The 15,076-nt window shown below is 41.2% G+C and overlaps 1 protein-coding gene across 2 annotated transcripts in view; it reads right to left on the minus strand.

Moving 5' to 3' along the window:
• LOC143974430 (alpha/beta hydrolase domain-containing protein 17A) overlaps window positions 1-14,777 on the minus strand; it is a 123,564-nt gene extending 108,787 nt beyond the window's left edge. Inside the window, exons 1-2 of one of the 2 annotated variants that reach the window (XM_077475807.1) lie at window positions 14,636-14,777; window positions 9,379-10,507 (exon numbers count right to left, since the gene is read on the minus strand). In XM_077475807.1, coding sequence (XP_077331933.1) covers window positions 9,379-9,692 — 314 coding nt within the window. In that variant the 5' untranslated portion in view covers window positions 9,693-10,507; window positions 14,636-14,777. The remainder of the gene's footprint in view (window positions 1-9,378; window positions 10,508-14,635) is intronic. The other variant, XM_077475808.1, reaches the window with a different exon arrangement.
• Window positions 14,778-15,076: the final 299 nt, after the last annotated feature.

The following is a 15,076-nucleotide window of genomic DNA, read 5'->3' on the forward strand; positions in this document are numbered from 1 at the left end:
TTTAAAAAGGGATCAAAGTCTTTACCAAGTAACTATAGACCTGTTAGCTTAACTTCTATAGCTGGGAAGATACTGGAGCGTTTAATAAAAGACCACATAGACGAGTTCTTGCTGAACAATAACACTTTAAGCAACAGACAGCATGGATTCATGAAAGACAGAAGTTGTCAGACAAATCTGATTTCTTTTTATGAGGAGGTAAGTAAAACCTTGGACAGAGGGGTGGCGGTGGACGTGGTATACTTGGATTTTGCAAAAGCATTCGATACAGTTCCGCACACACGGCTCATGTGTAAGGTAAAGTCTACAGGTTTGGAAATATCAGTTTGTAAATGGATAGAAAATTGGCTAGAAGACAGAATTCAAAGAGTCGTGGTTAATGACTCTTACTCTGAATGGTCTAAGGTTATCAGTGGTGTACCCCAAGGTTCAGTGTTGGGACCCTTACTTTTTAACATCTTTATAAATGATATTGGGTCTGGCATCAAAAGTAATATTTCTGTCTTTGCAGATGACACCAAGATATGCAGTGGAATAACGTCTTTACAGGATGTCTCCAATTTACAAGTCGACCTCAATACACTGTCTAATTGGGCGACTATGTGGCAGATGAGGTTTAATGTTGATAAATGTAAAGTTATGCACTTGGGGCCTAAGAATATGCATGCATCATACATGCTAGGGGGAGTACAACTGGGGGAATCCATAGTGGAGAAGGATCTGGGGGTTTTGGTAGACCATAAGCTCAATAACAACATGCAATGCCAAGCTGCTGTTTGCAAAGCGAGCAAAGTCCTTTCTTGTATTAAGAGAGGTATGGACTCCAGAGAAAGAGATATAATTTTGCCCCTGTTCAAATCATTAGTAAGACCTCACCTGGAATATGCCGTTCAGTTTTGGGCACCAGTTCTCAAAAAGGATATCGGGGAACTGGAGAAAGTGCAGAGAAGGGCAACCAAACTGATAAGAGGCATGGAGGAACTCAGCTATGAGGAGAGATTGGAGGAACTAAATTTATTCACTCTTGAGAAGAGGAGATTAAGGGGGGATATGATTAACATGTTCAAATATATTAGGGGTCCATATAGTGAACTTGGTGTTGAGTTGTTCTCTGTACGGTCAACCCAGAGGACACGGGGGCACTCTTTACGTCTAGAGGAAAAGAGATTTCAGCTTCAAGTACGGAAAGGTTTCTTCACAGTTAGAGCAGTGAAAATGTGGAATAGACTCCCACCAGAGGTGGTTCTGGCCAGTTCAGTAGATTGCTTTAAGAAAGGCCTGGATACTTTCCTGATGGTACATAATATAACTAGGTACTAACATAGGTAAAGTTGATCCAGGGAAAATCCGATCGCCTATTGGGGGATCAGGAAGGAATTTTTTTCCCCTGCTGTAGTAAATTGGAGCATGCTCTGCTGGGTTTTTTTTTCGCCTTCCTCTGGATCAATTGTGGGCATAAAATTGGGTATCTGGATTGTACGATTATTTTTTTATTTTATTTATTTGTTTTTAAGGTTGAACTGGATGGACTTGTGTCTTTTTTCAACCTGGCTAACTATGTAACTATGTAACTATGTAAAATCACATGTTCCAATGATTATATGCACACATATGTACGTGATCACCTGCACACATCTGTACATGATCATTTGCGTACATATGTCCGTGATCACACAAACCAATTATTATACACTTAAAGGAATTTTTGTTAGCAAAAACATGTAGCAGAATACATTTTGGCTTAAATTTATGACAAAAATTAGATTTTATTGGATTTCTTTTAAAATAGAAAAAAATAAAATATTGTTTTTTTTCCAAATTTCCGCTTTTTTTGCGCTAATATCGCAAAAAATAAAAAACGGAGTCGTGAATAAATACCACCAAAATAAAGCTCTATTTGTGCGAACAAAATGATAAAAATTGTATTTGGGTACAGTGTAGCATGACCGCGCAATTGTCATTAAAAGTGTGAGAGCGCTGAAAGCTGAAAATTGGGCTGGGAAGGAAGGGGGCGAAAGTGCCCTGTATTGTAGTGGTTAAATCATAATGGCAACAGAAAATACCCAAATCACCCTGATCAAAAGTTTACTTACCCTGGTGATTTTGGCCCGATAACATGCACAAAAGTTGACACAAAGGGGTTTGAATGGCTATTAAAAGTAGCAGGGTCAGCGTGATTTCAGGTGCTACTTGATAGACATCTGTTCGGCTTCATGCATAGATGTCTATTGAAGTAACGCCTGAAATCGACAAAAGTAGTACAGGCATTACTTTTGCAAATTTGTGCAGTGCCGCAAAATTGGTGTCGCACCAATTGGAACAGTGCCAAGTGGGGAATTAGGCGTTCTTTTGAAACCAAACCATGGTCAGGTAGATCAACTAAAATTTCAGCCATAACTGTCAGGAAAATTGTTCGGGATGCAAAGAAAAGCCCACAAATAACTTTGGCCACAACCATAAACACTACATTTGGAGTCGAGTCAACAAGGCCTATGATGACAGGTACGGAGGAGGATCGCTGATGTTTTGGGGATGTGTGAGCAACAAAGGCACAGGAAATTTGGTCAAAATGGTTGGCAAGATGAATGCAGTACGTTATCAAAAAATACATTTGCATTCATCAGCCAGGAAGATGTGCATGGGACGTACTTGGACATTCCAACATGACAATGATCCAAAACACAAGGCTAAGTCGACCTGTCATTGGCTACAGCAGAATAAAGTGAAAGTTCTGGAGTGGCCATCTCAGTCTCCTGACCTCAATATCATTGAGACACTCTGGGGAGATCCCAAACGTGCAGTTCATGCAAGACAGCCCAAGAAGTTAAAGGAACTGGAGGCTTTTTGCCAAGAGGAATGGGCAACTTTACCATCTGAGAAGATAAAGAGCCTCATCCACAAATACCACAAAAAACTTCAAACTGTCATTGATGTTAAAAAGGGCAATATACAATATTAAGAACTGGGGAATGGAAAATTTTGATCAGGGTAATTTGGGTAGTTTCTGTTGCCATTATGATTTAATGATTTAATAGTAAACACAGTTGATTGATAATAAATGGCTTCAGCCAAACACTAACCGTGAGTGAAAAATGTTTTTTGTGTTGTGTTATCATTCATATACTCTGAAAAATGGCCAAGAAATCAAATTCTGCCAGGATATGTAAACCTATGAGCACAACTGTAAAGCAAAAAAAATGGTAAAAACTTCTGAAATCTCTGAAAGTGTCCAAATAGCTGACGAGGCATCCATAAACGTTTAAAGAAAGAAGCATTCTCTTAGCTTACTGGATCCTGCAAAACAAAGCAGTACCTCTGATAAACGCATAGAATCTGGCTCTAGAATTTGTCTGGAAAAAAGATGCCCAGAGCTGTAGAGTCCAAGAATATCTTGAATTCCCTGCCAGAAGAACTTAGTCTAATTAGCAAAAAGGTAGACCTTGGGAGAGGTGGATTTCCAACTGTGCCAATAAAGTCAGCAATTCTGAAGCAAAAGGACAAGAAGTCTAGAAAAGAGAATTGTTAAGGCCAAACCTGGACCTTGAAGATACACTGAGCCAGGCAATAAACCAGTCTAGACAGCTGAAAAGAACATGAAGACGATAAAGCTTTTCCTGGGATGGGATTCCTTTGCCTTGCTGCATGAGAAATATGCTTTCCAGGTGTGATGGTAATGGTATACTATGCAAGAAGTCATTTACCTAACTTACAAAAGCTTAATGTGTTTTTTACCCCTGTTTGTTAACACTTCATATTCCTGATATGTGCCTGCTGTACCATGCACTTGTGTGAGAAAGTAGCCTGTTCTCTTTGAATTTCTTCCTTTGTGTGAAATCCTTGGTGTTCCTATTAAAAACTGACAACACCAAGCAGGAGAGCACACCGAGGTCAATTCTCTAGCCGTGCTGGGAACTCAGCCTGCTCTCCTCCAATGATCAGACTTGTGTGGACATGCCACCGCTACACAGCCATTCACTGGGAAGCTCAGTGTGCTGGTGCTTCTCCTGCCCCCAGCTCTTATGCAGTTAAGAACAGAGACAATGTGATCACTTATAAAAAAAAGGGGGTGGGGGAAGGTATAGCGCATCCGGAAAGTATTGACAGCGCCTCACTTTTTCCACATTTTGTTAGGTTACAGCCTTATTTCAAAATTGATTAGATTCATTATTTTCCGCTGTGAATACTTTGCGAATGCATATACACACACATATATATATATATATATATATTGTACAGGACGCCAAGGTTGGGTCCTGGACAGGTGCTATGTGGCACCTATATTGGGGATGTGGTCCCTTTAAGGGAATCATGGTAGGCCTCAGGGGGTCACCCAAATGGGTGACAAATTCCGGGGATAGTTTCGGGAGAAGACGGACTCGCGGTCCTCTCTATATTTTAAGAGAGATAGTTGGGACCCGGAATTTGGGAGGCTCTGAAGTGACATTTGGGTGGGAAAGAGCCTCCCTCCCTGACCACAGGGATTCAGCCCACAGGGGGTTAACAGCCTCCAGGAAGACAGACAGCCTATAAGACAGGAAGTAGTAGAGAGGTGGTGGTGAGGAGGAGAAGGAGATGAACACCTGTCTGAGGAGCTTTCTGGCTGTGTTGTATTTGCTGTTTTGCTGTTTTGGAGGCTGCAAAAAAGATCTCTGCAAGGACTCTAAAGAAACTTTTTGGTGAAGACCTGTCTACAGAACTGTAGGTGCTTTTCTTTTCGTATTATTTGTGCTGAAGATAAGCGGACTTTGATTTATGTTTTTTATATGCTGAAGAAAAGCTTTATTTTTGATTTGATTATAAATAAATATATTTTGGTTTCACCTTATAACGGTTTATGCAGTTAATCCCGCGGAGCTAGTATCCCCAAACTTCACAATATATATATATATATATTCACACACACAAAAATGTTTTGCCTTTCAATTCTATTTTAAACTGAATGGGTTGTTTTACAAGGTGATCGTTTACAATCACTTCAAAGCATAACAAAAAAACAGAACAGACCCATACTTAAAGTGGAATTCCACCCTAAAATTAAAATCACTACATCTACAGACATCCATGATCTAACACCAACCTATCGAAGAAATCAGTATACATATCTTTTTTTAAGCTGCTCCAGTACGGTCTCCGGCGGCAGAAACTTTGCAGAGGACACAGCCGACAAGGGCTGTGAAATAAATAGGAAGTGACATCACCTATAGAGTTACTATGGGGCTTCTGTTGGCTGCCTCTTCTGCACCCACCTGCACAACGAAGCCACATCTGACAGCTCAGCGTAAGATCAGGTCAAATCAGCTTCAGAAAAGATATTTATAACAATTTCTTCTTTACAGGGCTAGATAGGTTGGTGTTAGATCTTGGATGTCTATAGATGTAGCGATTTTTGCGTTATGCTGGATGTATCCTTTAAGGAAGTTTCCAAGTAAAAAGAAGGCATAGATCAAGTCAAACAGACCCCACTGAGTCACCACAGCATATTCTGCAAGAGACAAACTTAGTCAGTTTATAGCTGAGCCTGGAAACCCAGAAAGTCCACGTGTGGCATTCCTAACCTGAGGCAGAGATCAAGACCAGAAAGAGGGAGACATGAGGATGGTTGTCCTTTTTTTTTCCCACAAATAGAGCTTTCTTTTGGTGGTATTTGATCACCTCTGGGGTTTTTATTTTTTGCGCTATAAATGAAAAAAGACTGAAAATTTAGAAAAAACCCGCATATTTGTTTCTGTGACAGAATTATGCAAATTATTAATTTTTCTTCATAAAATTTGGCCACAATTTATACTGCTACATATCTTTGGTAAAAAATAACCCAAATTAGTGGATATTATTTGGTCTTTGTGAAAGTTATAGAGTCTACAAGCTGTGGTGCGAATCGCACAAAATTGATCACATTTGATGTACTGGTGGACTATCTCGCTTCTGGTGACCTGAACAAGTCAGGAAAGTACAAATACCCCCCAAATGACCCCTTTTTGCAAAGTAGACATTCCAAGGTATTTAGTAAGAGGCATGGTGAGCTTTTTGATGTTGTCATTTTTTTCCCACAATTCTTTGCAAAATTAAGATTTTTCATTTTTTTTATTTTTCTCCACAAAATTGTCATTGTAATAGGTTATTTCTCTCACATGGCATGTGTATACCACAAATGACACCCCCAAAAAAATTCTGCTACTCCTCTTGAGTATTACAATACCACATGTGTGGGACTTTTTCACAGCTTGGCCACATAGAGAGGCCCAACATGCAGGGAGCGCCATCACGTGTTCTAGGAACATAAATTACACATCTAACTTGTTGACTACTTATTACACTTTTGAAGCACCAGGACAATGACACGTGACACTGATGACAGATGGCACTGATACGTGACACTGATGACAGATGGCACTGATGACAGATGGCACTAATATGTGGCACTGATGACAGATGGCACTAATACGTGCCACGGATGACAGATGGCACTAATACGTGGCATTGATGACATGAGACACTGACAACAGATGGCACGTGACACTGACAGGTGGCACTGATGACAAATGACACTAATACGTGGCACTGACGACAGATGGCACTAATACGTGGCACTGGGGACAAATGGCACTGGGGACAGGTGGCACTGACAACAGGTGGCACTGGGGCAGGATGGCACATTTTTTTTCTTCTTTACACTGACGGCTGCTGCAGCCGTTCATCTCTCCCCTCTCACACGCTGTCTGTGTGAGGAGGGAGAGCGGCGCTGAGAGATGATCTCATATGTTTACATATGAGATCATCTCCCATTGGACACGCCGATCGCGCTGTAAACGGCCGCTGTGATTGGCCGTTTACAGCGATCTGTGTTTGCCTGTCCCCGGGGGACACAGCAAACACAGAACTTCCCCGATGCACGCCCGTGGCGGCGCGCATTGCGGAATTAAACATTAGGGCGTCCAGGGACGGCCACCCGGACTAAAGCGCCTGCTCTACAGCCGTCATTCGGCTATAGGGCGGGCGCGAGGTGGTTAAAGCAATGAAGATATGCCTGGTATAAAACAACAACTGTTGTGCTGCACCTGGACTGTATAAAATTACATAATAAGGTTGAGTAAAGACACCAGTCCATCCAGTTCAACCTGAGTATCATCGGTCCCTACCCCCAAGGAGCCCACAATCCAAGGTCCCCAACCAATTTTTTTATTTTTATTTTTTGGGACAGAAGCCAATTAACCTACCAGCATGTTTTAAGAGTTACACATTTAAAACACAAAAACACAATTTAATCTGAGGAACAGGGGGGATATGAGGCGTTTTTCATGGTTTAGCTTGCAATTCCTGCAGAGGGAGGAGCCAATCATCTCTCTGCTGATCTATATGCATAATGCTTTCAAGTTTATGTAAAGGCAAAACTTTTAGTATTGGATAGAGTGGGGAATAGTTAAGAAACCTGTAAGGCCTTTTGACTTCTGTGTCTTATTTGGGAGGTTTTCCTTTACCATCTGTCCCAGAAATACAAGGGAGTAAGAGGAAATGTGCAATATGAATGGGCTGCTTTAACTGACAAACATGTTGCATTAACAGAACACACAGTCTGAAGTCTTCAGAGAAGGGGTCCCCTATTGGAAGAGTTCACCTTTATTTCTGTTCTGGTGACAACTATACAATTCTGGATTTCCCAACACTTTCTGTACTTGAGACAATGATCCCAACCCCACTATAGCTGAATTAAAAAGAAAAAGAAAGGTATGGTTTTACATGCACTTTATTAATAGTTCCATGTGTCTCATTTGGTTCTTTGTCATCTGTCTGTTTTAACTTTCAGAGCCACAGACGCTATATGAATGTTGCCCTTCAAGTCAGCAAAATCCAAAACATGATCAGTTACAGTCCTGTGACACAGCTGAAGTGTGACATGACTCTTACATCTGTTTTTACACCCAATAATGAAACCTCCTTCTTTAAAGGGCATTTATTATGACCCATTCACAACCTATGGTCATTATAATTAACAGACAAGAACCTTTTTTGCTCACGCACTGCAGCGCAATGATAGTCGTGTTTTCCCTGTGGTGCACTGCTGTGCCCTGGCAGCCACTGCACAGTGAGATTGGGTGCTGGTGGCAATAAATGGCAGTGTTACACACAGATCATTTTAAAGGAGGCTACTGCAACCCATAGGTGTGAATGGGCCCTTATGGTTTTGGACAATTTTATATTGTTTAAAAAATTTAAAAAAAGAGAAGCTCGGAATTTAAAAAACAAAACAAAAAAACAATTATACTCACCTAGGTTACATCTGTCCTCTGCCGGCTCTGCAGTGAAAACGAAGCAATCAAGCACCACTGATCACTCAGCTCTACCCCTCCACTCTGAGCAGAGAGTGGCTCTCTGCGCCAGCGTTCACTGGAGCGCAGGGCTGTGAAGGGGGCAGGAGGGGCTGGCTCAGGCTCTTGGCAGATCCAGGCATCTGGGTGTATCCCGACCATATGTTTTTAGCTCGCCGTTGGTTGAAAATGGGTCACAAAATTAATAAGACTCCTGTGACCCATAGGAAAAGAATGGCCAAAAAAAAGCTTTGGCCGCATTTCTCTCTTAAGTATGAACATTTTTATACAATAAACTATTAAGATTTAGGCCTCATGTACAAACTGCATTTTTTATTTTAAATACTTTTTATTGGTTTGCTGAAAAAGTTGTACAATACAGAGCCTTTGGACCAGGGGTCTCAAACTGGCGGCCCTCCAGCTGTTGCAGAACTACAAGTCTCATCATGCCTCTGGGTATGGGAGTCATGCTTGTAACTGTCAGTCTTGCAATGCCTCATGGGAATTGTAGTTCTGCAACAGCTGGAGGGCCACCAGTTTGAGACCCCTGCTTTGGACAATAGGACATTTTGCAAACTTTCCTAGAAGATTTTCCTCCTGGCAGCAGCATTTTGGCATGAAAAAAATCCTTCATGCATGTAAAAGTGTCTAAAGCTGATACAGATACAGGCATCAAGATTGTGGGTGTTAACTAATTTCATTGGCCAGAATAATCATTTAATTTATTCTGGCCATTGAAATTATTGAAAGTGCTAAACACGCCTAGAGTTTAGCAGTGTCAAGCATTTGTTTCTGGAAAAACGCTGCTGCTCCTGGACGCACTGACAGTCGTTTTTTTTCCTACCACTAAATGCTGCTAAAAGCCTATATGTGCAAGGACACATTGGCTAACATGCAGGGGAGTTTAGAGACTGATGCCCCTAGAAGCAGCTGTAAAAAAAAGTCCAGTGTGCACGAGGCCTTATATACAATATGTATTATATTCAGCAAACCTAAACATCTACTATAGAATAGGAAAACAATATATTTTCAGTTTGGCTGAAACAAAAAAAATAAAAATAAATGGAAAAAATACCTTGCACCAGGAGAACAGCGGATATACATGCAAGAAATTCTGTTGCCACGGCTACTCTTGGTCATAAAAACTTCTATGGTGTCCAGCTCACGTTGACTGTACTGAAAGTCAGCACGATCTGTAAGGTGAAGTTTCCATCGTCCCATGAAACCTGTTCCTCCTCTTCCATTACCAACCCTTACGGAGGCATCTTGTTCCGGTAACACCGCATAGGTCGGTATCGGGGGCAAGAATGCCAATTTTGCAGCAATCCTGCCCGGACAGGGTGGACAACAAAAGAGGCAGCACAACTCCTTAATGGAAAATCCGTTCATCTCACAGGAAAAAAAGCACAGCAGTTAAAACTGGTGGAAATTTAATTTTTTTTGCTCTTCAGTTAAAATAGGCATTGATCGTAACATACCATATTATAAAAAACAAATCCAAAGTAAGATAACTTCATGCCAACATTTAGATCACAGCTTGCTCGAACCATTTTCACAAAATAAATATAATTGATGAGCAAAACAAATATAAGTGTGCGTAGGCATATCTCTTGAAACAATGTTTTATAGCTTCAGCGCACATTCAAAATGCCTTGAAGTTAAATGGTAATAAGATGTGAATTCAAACAAAAATCTGTAAGTGAAAGAGTCTAGTGGACCGAACAGTCTCAATACACAGATCGCAAGGAAAAATACTTATGTGTCTCTTAACCCTGAAGAAAAGCACTTCCAGTAACAAGATGATCAAGCTGTCCTTGTCGTGTTATTTATGGTTCTATGTCCTTTCCAGGGGAACCAGAAAACCGAGTGCTGCAGAGCCAAAGGGTAGGGAGTATTGCAATCCGTGCGCGGTTGTTCTACATGGCCTCCGTCAGGGTAAAACCTGGCTTGTCCGCTGCCCATATGACAGAACGGAATGTTATAAGGAAGTGCAATAGTCACTGATTAGCACTCACAGGAGAAATTCCCTTCGTGTGCACCTCCAGGATGTCTCTGGCCGTTTACCTCCAGGTGCTTGTGTTACATGAAAAGGCATCCCCTGCCTTCCTTTATATGTGCATGTTCCTTGCTCTGGGTTGTGTAGACTTGTGCAGGCTGGTTATCAGTTTTCTCACAGGTTCTTGGTTACTCTTCTGCGCCCACTTCTAGGAAAAATATACATAAAAAAAATAAAAATAAATAAGGAATTGTTAGTTCACAACTATTACAAGATGTATCAAAATAAAAAGTATAACAAACTGCAAACTTTACTTTTAGCTAAAGTGGAGAAGGATTAGAACACTTGTCAGGTTTTTATTGCTGTGCGTCCCTGTTAGGAGATTCAACTCCTCTAATTATCACTGATAATGAAAGAAAATGGCACATTTTGAGTGGGTACCAAAACAGGAATAAAGTGGAAAATGGAGACACTGGTTCCGGTGAGAAGCAAATGTTCGCTCACTTTGCAGGGATTTCCACTTAATTACCGTTTTGGCTATTGGGCAGGAAGTGAAAATCTCCCCAATTGGACACAGATGACAGAAATAAACCTGACAAGGGTTAGAGCTCTCCTTTACTCTATCCAAAATAAAAAGAAAAAAACGTTTTTGCTTGAAATGAATGAACCATCATAAACTAGAACATGTTAAAGCATGTGTATTTAATACACCACGGGGAAACAGACTAGTGTGAATGGGCCCTTAGGGCTTGTTCACATTAATGGACCGCAATAACACACAGTGAAACAGGTGGTAACGCACCATGCACGGTTTAGTGTGCCAATGTATCATTCTTTTTCATAAAATATAGACTATCTTACCAACTATGTTTCTATAAAAATAAAAAATAAACACCATTTGTATTTCCATCACTGCATGTTCATACTGGTGTAAATAAGCCCTCATAAAAGTTAACTATACACATTGGTATCAAGAAAAGAACGTCCAAACACCTGTGATGCCTAGACTAGGACTTCATTAGATCCTAGGAAAGCTGAGGATCCCAAATCTTATGAGAAGATTCTCTTGCGCAGTACTGAAACATCTTCCTGTGAGATCTGGGCACTCCACTTAGGTGGATATCCTCAGTTTGTACCATTTACGCCTCTCCATGTGATCTACTTTTTCTGATTTAATTTCTGATTTACTTCTTATTTACTTTTAAAGGGAATTTAAAGGTTAAGTTCAACTTTTTCAAAAAAATACCATATGCACTCAAGGGCCTCCAGAAGGTATTAAAAAGCAGAAGATAATATACCTATTCTTAAAAACATCAATCCTGAATAGCCTATATAAAATGATCTGTGTACTTACCTACTCTGTTAGGCTGGATTCACACCTATGCAGTTTTAATGCTTTTTTCATTTTGCAGATTTGCACTACAGTCCATTTAACATGGTTTCCTATGGAACACGTTCTGTAGTGCAAATCTGCAAAATGCAAAAAGCACTAAAAATGCATAGGTGTGACTCCAGCCTTAATCTGGTCCAGTCTAGTGATCCAGCAGCTCCGGCTGCTGCAGGGGAGAGGAGGAAGCACCAACAACAGATGGGCCATTGGAGCCTATCGGTGATGTCACAGCTCCTTGAATTTACAGTCCATGTCTAGCACTCCCAAAAACTGGCCATACCCGGTTTCTCACACCCACACATTCGAGGTGGATGGGGGAATCCTACACGCTGCACTATTGTATTCTGACTGCAGGGAAACCGCTATCAGATCAGACGATTAATCTGCTTTTATCGTACAGGACAGGTGAATAGGAGTTGATCGGTAGGACAACTTATGTTCAACTGTAGTGGATGGATACATGGATTGAAATTAAGCTGGCCACTGCTGAACCAGCCAAATTTTGATACATTTTTGACCACCTTAAGAGCTCTTTCACAAGGAGCCACTCTGTTCAGCACGGGATCCATGAGCAGATCCCCTGCTGAATACTGAAACAGGACAGGTGTCATATTTTTTTTACATCTGTGCTGTTTAGGCTTTATCCACATACAATAGACATGGGCTTCCTCATGATGGCTCTATGGGTGTCTGTTTACATCAGGCTACCTCTGATCTGTCACAATCTGGAAAAACTGAAAACAACGCAGTCCTTTTCCATTTTCTTTTTCTGGACCTGGACAGACAGGTGTAAACAACCTACCCATAGATCAATCCACAGAGCTGCATGAAGCTTCCGATCAGATCTGCCTGAAAAACAAACCTTACTCCCTGTGCTCCCAGTTTTGCCATCATGTGGTTTAAAGTATAACTAATAGTTTTTGGTAGAGAGGGATTAGAACCACCATCAGTTTTTATTGCTGTCTGTGACCCTGTTAAGGAGATTCGCCTTCTATTTGTTCTGTTCATCATTTATAATTGAAAATAAAAGAAAATCACAAATTTTGGGTTGTCCCCAGAAAAGTAATAGAGGGGAAATCTTCAAATGAGGACATTAGTTCTGTGACCTGGGGGACCCCAAGGGATTTCCTTAGGCTTTTCACTATTATATACCCAAAAAAACTCTTCAACAGTTTAGGCCAATATGTATTCTTCTACATATTTTTGGGAAAAAATAAATAAATAAAAATAAATCGCAATAAGCATATCTTTATTGGTTTGCACAAAAGTTATAGCGTCTACAAAAAGGGGATAGATTTATGGCATTTTTATTGTTCATTTTTTTCTTTCTTTTTTACTAGTAAGGACGGTGATCAATGATTTTTAGTGGGACTGCTACATTGCGGCAGACAGATCAGACATTTTTTTGGGACCAGTGACATTTAGGAACAGACGATCACTCTGTACTTCCCTGTTAGAAGGGGGATCTGTTTGTTTACATCAACGGATTCCTGTTATGGCTCTGTGGACCTATTGCATCTGGCCGGCAGACATCGCAGCTGCTGGCCACCCACATCAGCTCCCCCACTGTGCAGCGGGCACCCGCGCCTGCTTTGGCTGTCAAAAAGGGACCAACATACAGCTACGGCAATTTGTGGGAATGAGCCGACCTGCCGCGGTAGAATGATGGCAGCTGGTCGGCAAGTAGTTAAAGTGGTTGTAAACTCAATTTTTTTGAATTTTAGCTAAAAAGGTAAGCCTATAATAATGCTTACCCATAGGTACTGTAAATATCTCCTAAACTTGCGTTTAGGGGATATTTACTATATATGCAGCTGATGACATCCAGGGCATTCCTTCAGAATCCTGTGCTGTAAACGGCGACTCCCCCGCTCATGTGCTGGAGTGACGTCAACGCGGCTCCGGCCAGTCACACAGTCTGAGTTGGCGGACCTGGGTGAAGATGGAAGCGGCCTACAGAGATGCACTGTCATCGCTGGAGGCCGCTTTCATTTTTGCCTGGGTCCGAAGGCTTAATTTTCATGGTAAGTTTAACATAATGTGCTACCTTCCTGGTCAGGGGTGGGGGTCACCTAGTGGTTCAGTACTTAGTTAGTAAGGTTAAATAAAGACACCAGTCCAACCTGAGTGTGTAACATTGCACACTGAGATTGGTCCCTACCCTCAAGGAGCCCATAATCCAAGGTCCCCATTCATATACTAGTGCCAATTTTGGACAGAAGCCAATTAACCTACCAGAATGTCTTTGGAGTGCAGAAGGAAACCGGGAGTACCCGGAGGAAACCCACACAGGCACAGGGAGAACAAGCAAATTACAGACAGGTAGGGTCTTGGTTGGGATTTGAACCAGTGACTCTATTTACTGCTAGGCGAAAGTGCTAACCACTACACCACAGTATTGCTTTAAAGCTAGATTCACAGTAGCCTGCGAATCTAGCTTTAAGGCAGTTATTATAATACAGCATTTTATCCTGTTCTAGCTTTAGTGTATTGCTTGCTTTCTTTTTTTTTTTTTTTACTTTATTTAAAGTGTTACATAGTGACACTTCCTTCATGCCATTGCACAGCAGCATGGTGCAATGTGCTGCTGTGGAGTTATGTGCAGTGCCAATCAGCACCACATCACTGCAGCACATTAATATTATCTCATGTTGTAAAGCGCTGAGCAAACTGTTGGCGCTATATAAGACCTGTATAATAATAATTTGTTCTGTATGTGCCCTAGTGGTGAGCTGCTTTTATCCAGTGCACAAAAAAAAAAACACAGAACACTGCACATAGTGTATATAATTCACCTATGTATAACACACAACCTTATCAATGCTTTCAATGGCTAAACAATTATTTGATGCAAACCTGAAAGTGCAGACTATGCAATATCTATAGATAGGAATACTGTACAAGGGTTTTCATAGAGAAATAGAAAACAAACATAGATAAACATACAGCTTCCTGATCTGTCAGCTCTTCGTTATCTGGCAATGGACGTTCTCATAGGAAGAATGCGCAGCCGAAGGAGTGCCAGGGATGTCTGCTTTTCATCGTGTGACTTCCGGATATGACAACATGCTGGAAATGACGAAGGAAAGCTGGAGACTGGGAGCTGGGAGTGGGGGGAGAGACAAGGGGGTGGGAGGGAAAGGAGTACACTTATATATTGGGACACCTTCCTCCATGAAAGAGCTCAGCTTCTCAATGAGAGAAGCAGGTAGTCTGAGGGACATGGAGAGACACATTAGCATGTATTTGATTCAGGAGCTGATACATCTCTTGTAGTTTGCTATCACCTTGTCATTTAAATAGCAACTGCAAATCAGACACGATCTTGTATAGCAGGTGATTGCAGCCCACCATGTGCAATCACTTTCGCCAACTTTCTTTTTAACC

Source organism: Lithobates pipiens, unplaced genomic scaffold, assembly GCF_037356315.1.
Source record: "Lithobates pipiens isolate NorthernLeopardFrog02 unplaced genomic scaffold, aLitPip1_a1.2 Scaffold_13, whole genome shotgun sequence".
Classification (NCBI taxonomy): Eukaryota; Metazoa; Chordata; class Amphibia; order Anura; family Ranidae; genus Lithobates; species Lithobates pipiens.